The sequence below is a fragment of the Solanum tuberosum genome, unplaced genomic scaffold, assembly GCF_000226075.1.
Source record: "Solanum tuberosum cultivar DM 1-3 516 R44 unplaced genomic scaffold, SolTub_3.0 scf00191, whole genome shotgun sequence".
Taxonomy (NCBI): Eukaryota; Viridiplantae; Streptophyta; class Magnoliopsida; order Solanales; family Solanaceae; genus Solanum; species Solanum tuberosum.
The window spans coordinates 878992-899329 of NW_006239117.1; the positions used below are offsets into that span (position 1 = coordinate 878992).

At 36.9% G+C, this 20338-nt stretch overlaps 1 protein-coding gene across 3 annotated transcripts in view; it reads right to left on the reverse strand.

Moving 5' to 3' along the window:
• Nucleotides 1-20338, reverse strand: part of LOC102591585 (TATA-binding protein-associated factor BTAF1) — a 35256-nt gene that overhangs the window by 8937 nt on the left and 5981 nt on the right. For 2 of the 3 annotated variants that reach the window (XM_006355170.2, XM_015312242.1), the window contains exons 4-18: nucleotides 18071-18285; nucleotides 17803-17857; nucleotides 17332-17413; nucleotides 14045-14382; nucleotides 12199-12307; nucleotides 11513-12119; nucleotides 10633-10765; nucleotides 8478-8546; nucleotides 7458-7669; nucleotides 5585-5810; nucleotides 5220-5390; nucleotides 3007-3432; nucleotides 2462-2905; nucleotides 2215-2334; nucleotides 1655-2137 (exon numbers count right to left, since the gene is read on the reverse strand). In XM_006355170.2, coding sequence (XP_006355232.1) covers nucleotides 1655-2137; nucleotides 2215-2334; nucleotides 2462-2905; nucleotides 3007-3432; nucleotides 5220-5390; nucleotides 5585-5810; nucleotides 7458-7669; nucleotides 8478-8546; nucleotides 10633-10765; nucleotides 11513-12119; nucleotides 12199-12307; nucleotides 14045-14382; nucleotides 17332-17413; nucleotides 17803-17857; nucleotides 18071-18285 — 3690 coding nt within the window. Of the gene's footprint in view, nucleotides 1-1654; nucleotides 2138-2214; nucleotides 2335-2461; nucleotides 2906-3006; nucleotides 3433-5219; nucleotides 5391-5584; nucleotides 5811-7457; nucleotides 7670-8477; nucleotides 8547-10632; nucleotides 10766-11512; nucleotides 12120-12198; nucleotides 12308-14044; nucleotides 14403-17331; nucleotides 17414-17802; nucleotides 17858-18070; nucleotides 18286-20338 lie in introns of those variants that run through there. The other variant, XM_015312243.1, reaches the window with a different exon arrangement.

A 20338-nucleotide genomic window follows, 5' to 3' on the forward strand; every position in this document is an offset into this window, starting at 1 on the left:
ATCAGGTTTTCACAAATAATTTTGGAACAGTAACAAAGTGGTGGCAAATGCCAACTGTCAAATACTCCCTCTGGCCCCTATATGTGGCACACTTTCTTTTTTGGTTTGTCGCAAGAAGAACGTCAACTTTTTCGATATTTATGGCTTGTTTAGACCTTAAGTTTCAAATGTCTTTCTTTCTTTCTTAAACCATGCGCCTAACCAAACAGTGCCACATAAATTGGATCGGAGAGAATACATTTCTGATGAATTTGTTTCTTGCAAAAATTTGCAGTTGTGCTTCCCAGAGGCAACAAAAATATAATGTCTTAGGGGAACTATTTATTTGCCTTTCAATTTGCTTTCCTTCCAGCAAAATACCCCTAACCGATGCCAATTAAGCAACAAAACTTGTAAATTTTCTTTTGTAAGCACAAACTGCTCCACCTTAATGGCAGACTAGTCACATCTCTTCTACTGTTACCTGTACAAGCAACTTACACACACTCCATCGCAAAAGAGATGACATGATTCAATCTTCACAAAAGAAATAAGTTGTTTTTCTCTAGATTCAAACATCTCTCAATTTAAGTTTTAAAAAACGGATAATTCCAGAACCTACGTGAAAAGTACTGGAAAATATCTATAGAAACTATGATCAGAGAGGAATTCTGGTTGTTCTTCATATAGTAAGCAGGACAAACAAAATGAGGAAGCGCTAGACCTTCAAGGATCAGCAAATTTATAGGAGCTTTAGTTTTAAGAAAGAGAACTACATTTCATTCTTCGTTTCCAATATTTGAGCTTGACTGTTGGTTCCCATCCACTCTATTCCTCAGTCATGGTTTTCTTTTAGGCTTATTAATATAAACATCCTTCAGGAGTAGATAAAGTGGAAATGAACAATCAACCCAGAGAAACTAAAAAAACTCCTTCAAATTCCAACCAAATGAGATCATCTTACTTCGGCTATTGAAACCCAATATTTGTACACTTCTCTTCCTTACAAAGGAAACCCAATATTCGTAACAAATTCCTAACCACCCACCCCAAAGAAATAATTGTGAGTTATACCCATAATAATATACTAAGAGAAGGAATTACAGATTCAACATTTTTTATGATAACCCAAGTGAACAATATCTGCTTTATATAGGTATTAACATCAATAAAGAGTAGTTAATCCTTTTTTCACAAAGAGAAGAGGACTCATCATGGCATCATTACCTAACAGAAGGACACAGAGGACTGAGATCAGAATAAAGGGTAGCTTCATAAAGAGAATCATTTTCTAGCACAATCGCATTCTCTGGTCCAATCGTTGTTAACCAACATAACATCACAAGCGTCCCTGCTTGCTCTTGTAAATGATCTTCAATGATAGTGAATAAAAGAAGGAAATAGAGCATGGGAGGCGGCTCCATTGGCACTTGGGCATCGTTGCAGAAAAGGAATGAAACTTCTGTATTTATTTTTTTGCATAGTCCTTAGGACATCAGATCAGACATCCATCCACCCAAATGCATGACAAAAAAAATTCATGGAAAGACATTTTTGCCTACTTTTGCGCATACTTCTTAAATACCAGATTTATTCGCTTTTCGGTTGCATTTGTAATAAATATGTAATTATCAAAAAGTGCAAGAAACGAAGAATTACGACCAGTGGGACTGACCTGGATATTGTTAATCAAGTTCTGAGGATCCTTAACCAACTCAATAGCTTGAGTAAGAAGTCTTTCATCTTCTGCAGTCATGCCTTCAAGACTACAAGGCTTAAGAACTTCCACTAGGCAGTCCCACAGCTTAGGAAGCTTTTCAAACAAAGATCCACCCAATTTTTCACATAAGAACTTCAAAGCAAGTTCAGATCCACGTCTACTGATGAAGCCCTCAACCTTTGAACGGTCTTCACCAGGGGAGAGCATATGAACTTTTGATTTATGTCTCTGACTGCTACTTCCTGAGGATAGAAGATCTTGCTCTTCAATTATTTCTATAGAATTCAAAATTCCGGCTTGAGGTGTCTCACAAGGATCCATGCATGTCAAACAACAGAGGTTCTTAATTAACTTATCATTTGGTCCAGGCTTCCGTCCCATACAACGATAGATAAGCTCTGCAAGAGCCTCAGCCGCCTTACTTTGTAATATCTCCTCCTTCAAAAATGAATAATTATGAACATGCAAATAGCAAGTGCTCTTTGTTCAGGAAATTTCAAACATTTAACACTTACCTGTTCTCTCTTAATAGAAGCCATCAAAGGTAATATAATTGGATTCAATTTCACGGGAAGTTCATTCATCCAGACAACAGCAGCAGCCAGTAAAGAAGAGACAGTAACATGCAAATTATTCTGTGAGTTGAAAAAAGGAAAAGACTGGAAGTTAGAAAATGATGTGATAAATCAGCAAAAGACTAAAGCTAATACACTTATCCAGTTAATCAGACACCACTTTTAAGGAATCACCCCCAAAAATTACCTGGACGCATTTCAAATACCCAGAAGTGGTCAAAAGCCTCTGTTTGAATGTTTCTAGTTCGTCCAGACTGTTCCGCTCAACAGATTCCTCCCCTTTAGTATTAATACTTGAAAATTGAAGTTTAGATGCAAAATTAATTGCATCATCTGCACTGAGATTATCCAAGTCAACCGGGGTAGATGATAACAAATCTTTAAGCATTTCAGATGACTCAGTCGCATGGTACAGTTGACGAGCTTCATTGCGCATTTTATCATATGTTCTTGAGAGTTCAATGTAAGGAAGAAGAGAATCTTTCGTAGGAAAAGCTGGATTAGTGCAGGCTAGCAAATCCAACAACCAGCTCCTAAAATTACTTGAGATGCCAGCAATGACCCCATCCATATCCAAAATGTTCCTGGTCTTCAGTTCTTTAAACCAAGAAATAAGCACCATTGAAGCTACCTGATTCACCATCAAAAATCCAGTTTAAATTTGGCATATAGGGGAGGATATAAAGGAAAGATATGGAGATCAATGCTAAACACTAATTTAAGATTATGTACCTGTCGTTGAACTCCAGATAGAGAGGTAAGCGCCTTCCATAAGGGATCAATAAAAAATTGCAAATATCCTTCACGCAACTTAGAAGCTAAAATGCCCAAGACTGTGGCAGTAACAACACGTGTATATGTGACCGACATGTCGACATCAGCACCCACCACAATCTTTCCGCTGCTGGTGGAAGCCTCTCCACTTTTCTCCAGCACAGTAGTGCCTTCACCTGAATCTGAGCATATGCTTTTAAGGGAATCGTTTTCTGGTTTTACAGCTCGCATCTTTGCAGCTGCTTTGAAGTGACTTTTTCGAGGAAGTGCTACAGGCCAAAACATTTTTGCAGTATCCAATGATGAACCATATGGAGTAGTTGCTAACTCCAACCAGGAAGGAAAATATGCCTTTGAAGCATCTTCCAAGTCTTCCACTGGGCACTAACAGCAATCGAAATTGATATCTCAAATTATTTTTGATCAAGTAATAATTTTGATATTAATAGGGCATAAAAAGGAAATAGATATCTCAAATATAAGAAGATCAAATAACTATGAACAATTTTCTCATCTAAATATAAAATGACTTGCTCAAGTTTAATGATTCAGAAGCAGCAATCCTGTCTTCTGATGCATATTTAGCCTCCAATAAATAACAACATTGTAGCCTAATTTATCTTATAGCCAATTATTTGAAGCTAGCATAATTTTTTCCCTGGATAAGTTGATGCTACCATAATTACATCATTGTCCTATACCAAACTGTTCTTTTTGCTGCTTCCAAACACATTTTATTATGAAGAAAAACATAAAGACACCTACCAAAATACTCCTTATGGGGATGAAGTGGCCAACTCGCTCACCCTTTCTCCTTTATTTTTAAAAAAAAGCATCTTTAAAATCTCCAACGATTTAGAAGTTTTATTGCTCTCTGTCTATGATTTTATAATCCATTGCAAAATAATGCAGTGCCGTACCATTCAAAATGTTGGATTACTCTAAAAGACTCTTGCTTGACTCAGAATAACCTCATGAGGAGGAAATTCCAAATAGTCAACAGATGCTACATGTGCTTATGCAACTCAGAATCTATTAATCACCTGCTCCTTCATTGCACAGTTGCAACAGGCCTATGGAACATGTTCTTCCCACTTTTTGGACTCACTTGGGTCATGCCAAGATCATTGAGAGAGGCATTTGTGTGTTGGAGTTCTTGGAAAGTTGGGAAGTCCATCAAGCAGATCTGGTCTTTGGTTCCGGCCTGTATTTTGTGGTGCTTATGGACGGAGAGGAACAAAAGATGTTTTGATGCACCCCAACTCCCATCTCTACCCTTAAAGCAAGATGTCGACTACTCGTTTTGGTTGGGTTAATCTCTCTCCTGTACTTAGTGTCGATTCTTTCCTGGAAATTATTAGCTCCATAGATCTCTATTGTTAGCTGTTTAGATAGATTTTTTTGCCTTTATGGGAGTTGATATTTTCTTTCTTTTGTAATCTGTGCATCTGCTTGATGCTTTGTTAATGACATTCTTCTTTCTTCATAAAAAAAAAAAGATTTATTAAGCTGCTTGGATTAGAAATCCACTGTCAGAGCCATCCCCATACTACAAAACCCTACAAAGAGAACCCAAAAAAAAATGGATCTACCACATGGACAAAAAAGTCAGAAGATGTCCAAAACTAAGTATGTGCAATACTCTTTTGCTTATGTATCAGGACAGCTGGAGAAAAAACAATGATCAGGACAGCTTTGAGCCTATGGAACATGTTTTTTTGTTTGTTAGGAGTTAAGTGGGTGATGCCTAACACGACAATGGAACTCCTAAGCAGTTGGAAAGGTATTGGCAACAGAGGAAGAAAAGAATTCTGGTGGAGAACAATCCCAGCATGCATATGGTGGACTCTTTGGAAAGAAAGGAACTCAAGGTGCTTTGATGGACAAAAAACTAACTTGCAGAAAATTAGAATGAATTGTATAAGCCTTTTGTTTTTTTTTGTGTAAACAAAATCTGATAGGGGAGATAATAGAATTAGTTGATTTTATAGGAAACTTGTAAAGAATACCCTATGTGGGATGTAAGTTTCCAATTCATCATTGTTTGGATGATGAATCTTTTGGTGTGAATACAAGGTTACCCTTTTCTCAAAAAAAAGAAAAATATAGCACTGCAAAAAGTGAAATGCTGATTTGGGGTTTAGTTGGGACAAACAGGTATAAATAACAACCTGGAGAAGGATCCTCCAAACCCTGCCAGAGCACTGCACAATCTCCTCATTTGATTCAAGCAGCAAATTCTGGAAAACAATCCTGAGAGTATCACCCAAAATAAATGAAGGCCAGAAAGAGCTAGATGACTCAGCGATGCTCCTCTTATATTCGGCTTCAAGCAATCGCTCCTGTATAAGAAAATTCAAGATTCAGCTTTTTATCTTCTATACTTGAGCGAACTTGCACTGTATAAAACCAATTCATGCAAAGATAAATCCACCAAAATACAAACAGATAAGACCTTGCTACAGTGATATATACAACTAATAGCAGTCCGATATGTTAATAGCAAATGAAAAAAGGATCAAATAAGGAAGATTACAAGAGTCCGGATAGCTGAGTAACGGACTGAAGTGATACTATGTCTCATGAATGGCCATAATCTTGGCGCCAATGTTGATAGCATGTAAGGATTTCCTGAAGACCATGTCCCTTCCCCAAGGTCATCTTGGCGATCAATTTCATTGAGATCAAATTTCTTTTTCTCCCCTAAAGTTTTGGGAATCATTTGCTCTTGAGAGTAGATCTCTGCCAACAGATTCATCACACTGCAGTACCAAAGGCACAGAGAAATCAAGATAAACTTTTGGGCACAATCTGGAAAATCAAATTTATGCACAAATGAGATAGTGGGGAAGGCAGAGAAACTTTAATGCCTAAAGATCCTGCCACACAAGGCAGCTCATCATTAACCACCATCATAGTGTGTGTGTGTGCGTGAGTAGTCTATAAGCCAATACATGCACAACTCCTCTAATGGGGTATATGTTTGATGCTTTCAGCCCAATAATCCATAAATGACATCCAAGACCCCAAAAACCAGATATATATACTGCGACTCTAGCAGCCAAAAACAGTTAGTGGTAAAAGATTGTTAAGAGATATTTATTGACACACCAAAATGAGATATTTTAATTGCTAAAAAGTGCTTCGGAGTTGAGAAAAAGAATGACTTTAAAATAAATGGCTTTCAAACATTCTAAATCCTATTTAACTATGCAAAACTTCATAGCACAATTATCAATGAGAATTACACCTAGATTGTTCATCTCCTTTAGCTACTTGGACCTATATAGGAATAGGCAGTTATAGAAATTGATTTTGTACTCCCTTCATTCCTATTTACTTGTCCCTTATCTAAAAACTAGATTTTCCTTTTCACTTGTCCATTTTAGCAAATCAAGATAAATTTATTATTTTCTTCCAATATTAACCTTATCACTAACTAACTACATGAAATACTAGTCAAACTTAGATTTCCAAAACATAATTAATAAGGTTAATTTAGTAAAGTAAACCCTTGATAAATACTTTCTTGAGGGGAGTGCCCAGTCAACATAGGCCAAGTAGAAAAGGAACCTAGAAAGTGGCAGAGTAAGTTTTCCAGCGAACCTCAGGAAAGAATCCGGCAAATCGAAACCATGTTCCTCCAACAGTCTTGGTTAATCATGTTCTGTAATTTCATTTCTTTTTCAAGCCATCTATTTACTTTTAATTGTCACAAGGTTGGAGTAATCAGTCAAAAATGGTGGTTTCCAGGCGAGAAAAATGGTGGAGATATGGGGGCACCGGGGTGAAACAAAGGAGAAAGAGAAGAAGTTATGTTTACCAGCCTCACGCACTAAACTTCAAGTGAAGCTCACGCTATCAGCCAAGCCAGCAAAAAGTGTCTACTGGTTCGCTTGGGCCCTATTACAAATATTTAATAGGTACACAACCTACTTGAGGTGTTCAAGTGAAAAATTGTGCCAACTTTAGATATCTCCGTATGTATCAAACGTTTCTGTTTTAAAAACTAGTAATGTTGTATTCCTCAGTATTAAGGACATGGACATGCAGGGGACCTCCAAAAAGAGACACAAAGGAGCAAAACTAATTACAAAGAGCCTAAAAGATCAACAATCTGTTCTACTTCCTCTATACATTCCTCTTTACACCAAAATACAAGGATACAATACAATTCCATTTAACTTTCAGTATGGAATTAAATCTATCCTCAAACATATTCCATTCCTTTCCTCCTTTTTGCATAGTAGCAATAATATCTTGACCAAACAATAATGTGAACAACTGATATGAGACATTGGCTAAACACTAGCAGAGAAGAAACAATTGCATGTGAGGAATAAAATTCACCAAGGTGAACAAGTTTGTAACTCAGAGTTGAAGGGACCTTGTGAAAAATAAAGACTTACCTGCTTGTAGATGGACTGAGATCATCCAAGTCAAGCAAAATATCCCAAAGCAACATGATTATAGAATGCAACAGCTGACCATTTAATGCAACAACAGACCCTGCAGTAGGTAATAAAGCATCTGCTGCAACAGCTCTCACATCATCATCAGGATCTTCAAGCCCAGCTTTACATGCCGGGAGAACACAGCCAAGCAACTCAGGAAGCATTTCCTGTTGTCATTGGAGAGTCAAAGTACAGCAATAAAAACAGTGTAGTCTGTAGAATGTACATGCAACATGAATACTAATGAGCAAGCAAAAGGAGTTGAACTGGAAACTTCTGTGTGTAACATACGAGACCACACCGCCAACTCTGCAGGACTAAACCCATTTATCAATCAACACTTCTTCAACCCCTGATTGTAATTTACATATCCACCCCCTCAAAGGAAAACAAAGGAGATAAAAGATCACATTACAACATTCAAAAATGCATTTTATTATCAATCTAGGGAAAATACCATACAAAACCACATCACGCATTTTTAGATCCAATTAATAGAAAGCAAAGGTTATGTGCTGGAGATTGAGTTAGTTTATTTTCTGATTGTCTTAAAAGGACATAGAAAACAGCATCATACATCTTTAGACAACCTATAATTCCTGTTAATAAAGATCATCAGAAGAACAGCAAAAAAAATTATATTCATCCTAGGTATTTCATCAGCCAAGATAAGCTTAATTGCAGCTACAAATAACAACCAACAACCCAACTTCAAGCTTTTGTTCCTCTACACACTCAAACACAAAATTTTCCCAGTAATCTTATTTTTCTGTTCGTAAGCTACCTTTCCTAGGTGAGAGTTCAAGAAAAGAAATTCCAGTGACTCAAAAACTCAAGCACGAACAACTTCACTACAGTTTACACAAAATTCAAAATCAAACTGCATATAAGTTATAACAATCAGATTAGATTATTTAAGGCAAGAAGCCAGCAGAAAAAATCAGTAAGCAAACCATCCAATGAAAATAGATTTACCTGCCGCACGGCAACTAGGTATTTGATCCCCAAAAGACTCCCATGGCGAATCTCCCATTCCGGTCTACGCTGAAAATCCCAGAACAGCTAATTAAAACAGATGTCAAAACCTATTCTGGATGGGACATATTGTCTGTCCCAAGTTGAATACCATTGTTGAACTTACAATACGGATGAAATTGAACTTTTAAGTCTTAAACTGATTAATACAGGAGAGACTTATATTAACCGAGATCTTTTAGCACACCCTCAAGCAAGCCAGATTTCTTTCCACAGCCAAGTACATCAAAAAAAATACTTGTGTGGGTGGCAAGTGGCAACAAAGACTCAAAATTCTTCTTCTTTTCTTTTTTGAAACTGTTAAGGTTGTATTTTTCAGCATTAAGGGCATGCTGGCCACCACCAAAAAGTGTCAATTACAAACTTCCTAACAAATCTACAATCTGATCTGTATCTACTATACACAACTATTTAACACCAAAAAAGTAGAGATACTCTACAATTCCATTTGACCTTGTGTATGGAATTGGATCTATTGTCGAAACATCTACTATTCCTTTCCTTCCAAACTGACCACCATATACATGATGGTATTAACCTCCACCATCTCTTCTGGCTCTTGGTGCCTCCTCTCCTTACCCAGCTCTTCAATGCGTTAGATGTACGTTCTGGCATTGTCCAATTCAGATTTGAGATGCTAAGGAACAAATTCCAGATTTGAGCAGTGTAATTACAGTGCAAGAAGAGGTGGCTGTAAGTTTCACTTGTCAAATTGCATAAAAAACACCTAGGGACCAGCTGTCTACCCTTTTTCTGAAGCACTTCTTGTGTTAAACAAGCTCTTTTTATCACTAGCCAAGTGAAGCATTTCACTTTTGTAGGAATATCTCCCTTCCAAAAATAGTTCCAGGAAGTGTTTTGGTCTCCCTGCCATCACCTGGAGACCTCTTCTGTAAGCACTGTTGACTGAGAAAAGGCCATCTTTGCTGTGCTTCAACAACATCCTGTCTGTAGCATTTGCGTTGATGATCACTCCACCTAGCATCCCTAATATCTCAGACACCCTTTCCACCTCCCAATCATTGAGAAGTCTTCTAAAAACTAGATCCCAGCCCTGTTCAGTCCAGCAATCACCAACATTGGCATCAGGATTTCCACAAATTTGAAAAAGATCTGGAAAGAGATACCTAAGAGGGGATTGATCTATCCAAACATCCTTCCAAAATTTTGTTTTAGTGCCACTTCCCACCTTGATATATAAATTTGTCTCCATTTGTGGCCACAAGCTTCTAATTGCTCTCCATGCACCCACACCATAATGTTCTGCTGTGATCTCTGTACACCAAGGGTTTAACTCACCATATTTAGCTATGATCACCTCTTTCCAGAGGGCATTTCTCTCTCCAGTGTACCTCCACACCACTTCCCTAAACCCTGAACCCTAAACCCTAAACCCTGACCCTAAACCCTAAACCCTAAACCCCAACCCTAAACCCTAAACCCTAATACGATGTTGAACTATTGACTCCACAACACCTGTAATTAGGCAAACCTCAAGGGAGTGGGAGGTATGTATGATTAACCTCAAAAAGTAAGGTCTATAGCAAACTTAGCATATTAACGAAGATAAAATTGTGTGTTGTCTAAATCTAGATGGGCCACATGTTGTACATAAGTTTTTTGGTTGATGAATAGAAAAGAGAAGTCTTCTTTGTGCAAAAGAAAGACCAATAGTTTTATTTTAGTCCTCTCTTCACACTATTTGTTAGAAGAGACCATGTCATTAAGTTTTGCAGATCCTATTGCTTCACTTACACTATCTGACAAGGCTTTAAGATTTTCGGTTAGAAGTTAGTACAATAGGAGATGTGTTAAGCTATCTTTTTACCTGAGTTAAACACTTTTAGCATTCTAAGACACTGTGAATTGAACAAATGGAGAAAAGGGAGTAATACAAGATATGGTAAGGCTTTACAATGCTCATTAATTGGTTCAAATGAAAGTGAATTGTACGAAGTACAACAACCATACTAATCCATCTTGATTGGAGATTACTAACTAGAGGGAAGGGAGAGTATCAACTTGCAATGGAAGTTAAAAATATTAAAAGCCATACTTACTGAACCACAAAAGGCTGAGCTTGGCTCATATTTACCTGCATCTGTAGCAATATATTCAGTGTCTCATGAACTAGAGTAGGATGCATGTACTTAAGCACAGCACCCAAAGCTTGTGCACAAGTCTCACGAACAGGAGCCACAACTTGATCCGATACATAGTCTCCAAAACTGTCAATGACAGAAATAGCAAAAAATTGGGGGATGGGGTGGGGTTTATCAGTAACCCACAAAAAAAACATTCATGTTCGAGAATTATGGAATCAACGGATTAAAGGCCAGCAGTAATACAACAAAGTTCCATTCCAAAACTGTCAACAGAGAAAAGAGCAAAATGGGGGTCAGTAACCTAAAGAAAAATAACCCTTCACATCAGGAATTACGGAATCAAGCAGGGGCAACCAGTAATAAAACAAAGTTGAGAAACAGCTAAAGAAATATCTTGGAAAAGGCAGAAAAAGAATATAAACGAGAGTGCATAAATTTGAAAATGGAAAGCACACTGCTATAAGCCTCAAAAATTTGAACGAGCAAGAGCACAATGGTGCAATCTTTATGCAGCTTAGTTCCTGTTTGTTATTCCAAATCATTTCTCAATATCCTATAGATTAATAAAAAGCTGTCTTCCTCATTCTTTTTCTTCTGGATTACTCCCTCTGTCCCATTTTATATGAGTTAGTTTGACTCGGCACGGAGTTTTAAGAAAGAAAGGAAGACTTTTGAAACTTATGGTCTAAAATAAGTGATTGAAATTTATGTGGCTATAAATCATTTCATTAAGGGTAAAATGGGCGTTTTAAAATTAAATTGTTACAGAGGGAGTATTCTTCTTTCTTTTTATTTTAAATTTTTTTGGATTTGGGAATTGAGAACAAAGCTAAACTCAAAGATATCAAACCAAGGGAGGAGAAACCATACCGTTCCAATGATAAGACACATAAGAAACGAATAGCACAATCCTGAAGAAATTCACAATTCTTGAGCCAAGAATGCCTAGCCAATCTAACCAAGTTCATCAGCTCACAATTCTCAGGAAGGTTTTCTAGAATGCCCATCTTTTCCATTGAAGTCTTATCCACGCCAACTCCTTTCTCATCTGACATATCATTACCCAGGCTTCCACCACTAAGATGAGATTGAGTCTCCAACTTAACAGAACCAATGCTAACTTCACCATTTGCCTGTTCAACAGCCAGACTCAATCCAACATCTTCCACTTTTACACTAACACCACCAGGATCACCATCCCTGCTGGTACAGACCATGGTATCCATCGGCAAATAAGCTGCATCTTCAGGTTCAACCTTCAGTTTCTTGGAAACTGACTCTAACTCATCAGGTAGAACTTGCATATTAAGATCAATTGGTCTCTCCCTTTTGACAGTATTCTCGTCTACCCTCTCTTTTATTTTAATATTTAATGTGCTATCACATGTCAAGTCTGGAATGATAACTCCTGCATTAGCCCCTTGATGAGTTAAGATCTCTCTCATAGCCATGACACTGCCATGACGAACCTCCCATACTGAAGAAATCAGAAACAAATATCTCAGAAGAAAACCATGAAATGAATTAAGCACAACAGGATAATGGAAGTTTCTTACAAGGATCAAACATATCAAGGATGAGTTGCTCAACAAAACTCTGAAATGGCCAAATCTTATCTCCATCATACTCTAGACCATCTTCATCAGAGATGTTTTCACCAAGTAGCTGCAGAAAATATATTTCAAGACTTATATTTCAGGTTGATAATATAGAGAAAAATTCATAATTACTTGAGGACATGCTTTTTGAATGCAGAACTACGTGAAATGACATATGCAAATTTATTGAGAATACTAAACCGGAATTTTTTCTTGTAGAAAAAATTAATCTAGTGGAGATGATTGCCATTTCCATGAATAAAAGTTTTAGAAAAGAATTAAGAAGTTTGAAATTGCGGCATAGCTGATTAATTGATTGAAGAAAATATCTTATCAGATCAAAAGGATGATTCGGATTGATCTTCAAGGGCCAATTAGAATTTTAGACAACGGTGCAAGATCTTGCATACATGATCTTAGCAGTAAATTAACCAACAACTAATTAATTCACCCCGCAAGCTCTAATGTCAAATATATAGGGCAGTTATAAAGTTTAATCATTAATGTAACTGGCCATATCTTCAATTCTATAGAAACAGTTCAAAGTAACCCACTTCTACAGTTTCAAAACTCTCCTAAAACTTCCCAGAATAAGCAATTGTTCAAAATCACCAGTGGTGTCATATTTTGCATACATGATCTCAAGTTCTCAACTGTAACTAATAGATTTATATTTTCATGTAGATTTGTAATTAAAGGTTATGATTTCTGCCTGTAAAGTAAATATAAATCTACACATCAACAACATCCTCTAGATACGATGCCAGTCCAATTCTGAACAAGTTTATGTCCAGTTTGTCACTTGGGTTTACTTAACAGGCAGGAATCATAGAGCCTAAAACAGACATCCAGATATCAAGAACTGTGTTCCTTTTACAACAGCATTACAAAGTCTGAGAAAGACATCAGGATAAAGAAAAGAGCAGCCTAGGTATCTACAAAGGAAACACCTGAACTCTGCCAAAAACACAGAAACAATTATCTAAGAACAGCCCGCAATCCTAAACTTGGTCTTGAAGAAACCGCTCACAGAAAGAGATTGCAAGTTGCACTTCAATACGAATTCAGTAGCAATGAACATCTAAAAGAAACACGGCACCAAACAGATAAACTTACAAGAAGAAAGGGAAAGCAACTACGGATAACTAATAGATGGAGAGGTCTAACTCAAATTAGATATAGTTATGGTGCCAAGACAAGATTTAAGTATAATCCTGGACAGAGACCTGGAGACCTAGACTTTTCCCAGATTAATAAGTGGACCTAGGTTTAATAGCAATTGCACAAGCAAGACCCAGGGATTTAAAAGTTCCAAACTAACAAACTTATTTAGAACCCGAAAACAAATCCCCATGTACAATGCCCATACAAGATTCATTGTTCAAGACTGTACTATGTAACATCTATCCACAAACGAAATAACAAAAAAAAAAAAAAAAATGCATCCATACAAAATTATACAATCATCTACCATAAAATTAGGATATCCGATATCCTGTGAACTTTAAAAGTTCATGAACAAAGAAAAGGATCATTGAATGTAGAGAAATTTTTCACTCCATTACATGCATAGGTATCTTTCTTTAACATGCTTGATATGATAGAAGAGCAAGTAAATATGAATTTTAAATCTCAAAAGACAAAGAAAACAAAGAAAAACAGATCACAGCAGAACCCGGAAACATGGTGATACTAGAAGAGAGCAACTTTCAGCAGATGAGTGAAAACACATAGCATATCAATGTCAGTAGCACCTTGTATCTGAATTATTTATTTGTACAGCGCAGTTAGAATATCTAGTAACCTTATTAGAGCTCGACATGTCAGGACACATGCCCCTAGGAGAAATTATATCTTGTGATTGTGGAGCTTCTGTATCTCCATCCTTGTTCCATCCTTTTATTTGGTCCTTTGAGTTTATTTTTGCTTTCCGCTTCAAAAGATTTAGTTCTCGTGCACTTGGCCTCCGAGATCTGACACTTGGTACCATATTTGCAACATAATGCCGGATATTGCCAACAGGCCTTGATGAATAATATTGAGCAGCAACGCCATTTCCTGGAGAATTAGCTCTCTGCATGATCAGGTCCTCATCCCTTATCATTTCATTGACATCCATGAACTGTTCACACACATCTAATCCTGATTACGAGAATGACTACCTGTTAGTTTACAAATAATTTATTTGTTTAGCCACATGAGAGAGAGAATAAGCAAGCACACCGCTACATCAACTAGCAAAGACGAGAGAACCAACGTCAAGATTTTACATGTGAGGAAAAATTAGTTACCATCTAAAAACTGATTACAATTAACTCAATCAAGAAAAATGAGCAAAAACGAGTGAAAGTTGAAATTGAAAGAGCAAACATGTTCCCTAAGAGAACTTATTTCCACTAGCAACTTCTAATTAGTTGGACTTAGTAGAACAGTGGAGCATTCTTCTAACTTACAGCATCTACAGTTTACTATGCTGAAATGCACTTGGACAGAGCAGATCCCACAGCCCAGCAGTACTAATAACTGAACCAGTAAATGTCGAGGCTACTACACACTGGTATATCAGCCCATCTACTGATATATAGAAACAAGAGTTAAGTTTGGTGTGAACAATTCGACCTAAATGATTCAAGAACTATCATCATCCAGAGTGGTTATGTCACTTGAAATAAGGAAACTAGTTAATAAACTCACACAGTTTTGCTTCTTACTCCCACATGCAGGTGGACGGGTGTGTAGCTGAGATTCAATCTATGAAGTACTTCGTAATAACCTCACATACCTAGCACAGCTTCTTCCTCCCATAGCTGCCTCGCATCTAATCACATGACATATCCTCAAGTTTTGCTTTCTACAGATCATAACTATCATGGACCACTCAATAGGAAACACTTTTTTAGTGGTTTCTACGAAATTTACATGGTAATCACAGATACAAATATAGAGAACAGCAATAAGTTCTAAAAATTGATATTCAATTAGTTGAATGAAATAAATGACAGCATAAATTCCATTTGATTCTTCTGCAAGTGGCGTGGAAATTCAACGATACCGGCAAGGAATGCCTACCTAAGAAATTTCCGATTTACTCCTTCCAATCCCCCCCCCCAAAGAAAAGAACATAATACAGCACGAGGTGCAGAAACCAGCATTAGGGTTAATATACTCCCAGAGAGTTTGGAAGAAAAAGTTTTTAGAAACAAAAAGAGGCAAACAATGGAAAAGGTTACTTTCTTGCATAGCTGCCATCTTGCACAATGACAATAAGATAGCCTTGGTAGTGTCTAAGAACATGCTCAGGTTTATTAACTTCCCAACACTCATTTTAGGTTTATCCCAAAATTATGTCTAATTTTCTACAAGGGAACCCAATTCTCCACAAAATTCAGTACTCTTTTATATTTATTTGTCAACAAGATACTTCTAAAATCTACTGTTGCACCCACTTTCACTCGAACAGAGTAAGACTTGAACTCTTATCTTAGTAACACTATGCAAACAATGGGCCCCTTACATAAGGAAGAAAGTGGGTGAACACATTGCACAAATGTAATCTACAACATAGCATAGGAAACTATATAAACAGTCCTGATTAGAATTATTTTGCGTGCATTGCAATTCTCGCTCTTCTTAATGGCGCCAGGTCACCTCTTCATTCATCTGCTTTCTTTTTCTTGTTCTTTGATAACGGAAAAAATCCCGAGGACCAATGATGCACGGTTCAAACTCGGTAGATAATGGGCATCTAACCTTCTCCAATTAAATACCAGGCTTTTGCCTGTAGCAGGGTTCGAACCCATGACGAGTGAGCATCTAACTTGCACACCATATGTTGCTCTCCTACCACTAGAACAAAGTCCCAGATGCCTTTCATCCATCTAGGTTTCAAGCTTCCTCCTCCTTACTAATCTTTTGCAACACATCTTTAATCTCCCCTCCCACCACCCACCACCCAAAGAAAAAACAGCATATCCCATATATAATGTGGAAACAAGAAGAAAAGAAAAAGAAGCTTGTTCTTTGAAGAAACTTTACCATTGCCATCCATGGAAGATCTTCATCTACCATAAGTGGCAGGAGAGAAGCTAGACTAAAAGATGTTCACTAAACCTCTTTAATATATTAACCTTTTCATGCCCTTCATGGAGATAATAGTCTCTTCTAGTTTTAGAGTGTTTAGGCGAACCGCGCATAAAACTACAAAAGAAAAGAAGGTTACAATAACAGACGAAACAGCATCAGAAGTCTTAAGGCTACATATATTATCAAAGAGATGGGATATCTTGTTGATTGCACAATACTTCAACAGTGTAACAGAGCTGAACCTATTATTAGAGCCCCTCACAAAATGCCCTCACTCTTGAAATATCTCATAAGGAACTCCCCTCTCTGTTTTGGGCCTCAATTTCACCTGCCAAAATCCCAGTCCATGACCGTCACGGAGAAGCCTTCCCCCTTCATTTACCAATCACCACTTCAATTTAGCAAAGAAATAGATTAAGTTGTACACTTTTCACATTCAAGATATTTAAGACGAGCTAATCCATTCCTGATCAACTATGAGAAAGCACCCAGATCAGTCTGCCAAAGTTCCAGACCTACTTATCCAAGGAAAATTGCTAAAAATCTACTCATTAAATTTGTCATTCTCGTTGAAAGACTTATAGCACTCAATGTCTTCATATCACAAATTGTAGATAAATCTGTTCTGAATTTCTCCAATAAACCCATGGCATGCATTCACCTTCTTCCAAGACAGACTAATTTCCACCTAGGCTAACCTCAACAAAAACAGGACAATGATAAGGTAAAACAAACCAAGTAAGATTTTTTGAACGGCAGATCTAATTAAAGCCTCTCTACAAACAACGCTTTGTACCATTTGACAGCCCTCCCCTACCCATCCACCCTGCAAAGTTTTCTGGCTCGTTTATACAGTCAACCAATTTTAGTAGTTTCAATACCACTAACACACAAGCAGAACCTCAACCAGAAATCTTTCTGATTTAGTTATAAAGTAGTTTTAATGGCATAAAAATCATTAGCTATCAACAAAATAGGTCAGCTAGACAGCAATTGATGTGAACTCACCCAATCGACGTCGCAAGTTTTGTTTCTGGCGGGCCAGCCGCTCCCTTGAATTCTTGCTATTGTCCGTAGGAATATCATACTCCTGAATAAAGACAAGCATTGAATAATGCACTTGTATATAACTTCCAAAATACGACAAACGAACAAAAAAAAATTAAAAATAGCAAAAAAAAATCACTAGATTAAAGAAAACAGGGCACACATTCTGGAATTCAGGACATTGACTGTCTATTTGTGCATTTGTCTTCAGCGAAATGCAAATATTATGTTGGATCATTAAAAAATGACTTTCTACCTCGCAATGCACTAAGAATGTTGCATCACAAACTCCAAGAATAAACAGTCATTGAATCCAAGAAGAAAAATCTCAAATAAGTATAAAGCAACACTTAATCAAAACAGCTTTTCCTAATGCATTCACACTGAGGAAGCATCAGAGGGTTTACAAGGTCAAAAGGAAAACTAAAGTACCTGTCCTGCAGATGCCAATAGAGCCCCAAACTCAAGTACTTTGTTCAAGTCAAAACTGCAGGAATAATATACAAAACTCAGTGACCTAACAATGCAATAATACCATCCCTTTCTCAGCCTATAGGCTGTGATCAAGTGTAGTAACAATACAATACCAGTGAACTACATAAAAAGAGCGATATTACGTCTTAGCAGCAAATAGATTCAAAAGGAAGAACCACACAGTATATGATATCGTATCAAGAAAGATGAATACAGAATGTGCAACCTTCTGAAAGAGGTCCCTCCTATTTTAGGATAACAATTAGGCCAAGCTACCAATTCTTCAACATTGCCTGAGATTCCTTCTTCAGACATTTTCACCTCTACAGATGAACAGTGTTCAGCCAGAGTCGTATGTTTAACATTCTCAGCAATTGATCCAATAGCATGAGCAGCAGCAACTCTGGTGTCCCACTTTTTACTCCTAAGATATTGCGAAACCTACATTCAGAAGGGAAAGGTGGCCACTCAATGTTATTCAAGAAGAATCTTCCATCCAATATCAAGAGCAATTTTTTCCTTAGAAAATAGAATAATCTAAGAAGACAAGAGAAAGAATATATCCAATCTGTATCAATAAACAACAGTTCACCCATCCAGATAAATGAAAAGTACTGCAAAGGAAGTATCTCGGAATATACAGGCCAAAATTAGGGCAGAACACACTTGACAAACAAAGAAGATACACAAAAATCAATTTGTATCAAAACCCCTAATTGATGAGCGGCTCTAGTTACAAGAGTAAAAGCCAGTTTTGGCCCCAAGATATCATGTTTTGTCTCCAAGTCTTTTTTCTTTGGCCTTAAGTGTATTGTGTGCCACAATACTCAGTGGACCTAGCCATAAAAGATGGTTTTATAAAGGAATTAAGAAGTTGTGAGTTGATTGTTTAGTGGATCATTTGCCAATACGGTTACTCCTCCTCTCTCTTGCAATCTTCATTTCCCTCCCTCTCCTATTAATATTCTATTTTTCATTTTGTCTACACTTCTCCGGCTCCACTACACTCTTCTCTCTCAGTCTTCTTCCTCCTATTCTATTATTGCAATTTTTTTTGTTTTTACGGTTGTTCTACTGAAGAATGAGCAACCCAACGACCCACTGTTAAGCAATAACCATCTCGCAAACCCTCCACTGTTTTCTTGGAAAATAATTTCTTAGATATTTCCAAATTTTATCCAACTATCCATAGTTCCTACTGTGTTGTCATCCTTTTGAAAAAACTGAGCAGTAAGCTCAAGCAGAATAGCATTTGATAAGGGAGGCAAGAGGAAAAAAGAAGAGAACTATCATTTCTATTACATGACCGGCCATTAAAGCATCTATTAATGGTTTTAGGGTTTGTCTTGTGTTTTATCTTCATTTTGAGTACTGCTTTCAAGTCAAGTTTAATTTGCTAGTATAATTTAAGTTACCAACGTTGTACACAATTTTTTTAAAAACTTTTCAACATTAATTATGCAGAGATTATTAACTAGGTACTTTCTTAATGTTCTCTAATCTATATTTAGGTTAGAACTGTTTGGGTAGGAAGGAAAAATATTTTGATTTTTGAAATAATTTCCCCAAAAGGTGTAGGAGAGCTCTTTAAGTCCAAGATTCAATATAGTTACAAGTTACAATACTAGAATCATCTATTCTATCAAGGTGGATTCTTTAGAACTCGTGCAACCTCACATTAGGAGGTTTTACCTAGGGCATTCTAGGTGAAATTCTCATACTGTCTCCTCTCTTAGATACTACTCACTTGCTGCAGTACAGAGCTCTACTTATTTCATCTATGCTTTTTAGTGATATGAATTGTCACCTATCCTCTGGCTACCCTACAGGCCTTAACGACCAAGTGGTTTTTTAAAGTTTTCACTTCAGCAAATTGTATAAATCTAGCAGTCAGATGGTTATTGTCCCACAACTCTTATCGCTGGATTCCACATTTTGGATCTTGAGATCTCCTTTCTTATTCTACATCACCTTTTACTGCTTTCTTTAGTAGGTTCAGCTTTCTATTGTGTCAAGTTAATGCATAAACAGTTCAATATCCAAGATCTACTACGAAAAAAAGTGACCCAAAAGGCTAAAACATCCATCTGCAGACTGCAATAATGCATGATGACTAACATCATATTCAGAACCACACAAATCTTCTCTCGTACATCACCTAATGGATATACAACATCAACTACTACAGAAGCACTTTTCAGCCTTTTAAGTGGGTTTTATGCTTGTTAGAATAGAAATAAGTATTTCCTACTTAGAATAGGAATAGGAATAGGAATAAGAATAGGAATCCTAGTTGGAAAAGGATTCCAATGTAGTGTCTATAAATAGGGTCTCAATGTAACTATTTAGAAATACAATTCAATAATATTCTTTTCATATATTTCTCACATGGTATCAGAGCATTAGTGAGAACAAACAAGTCACCGTATGTCTATGTCAATTTCCGGTGACTGTTGGATCTGATTTTGTTATTCTTTTTTCTTTCTGTGGGTGT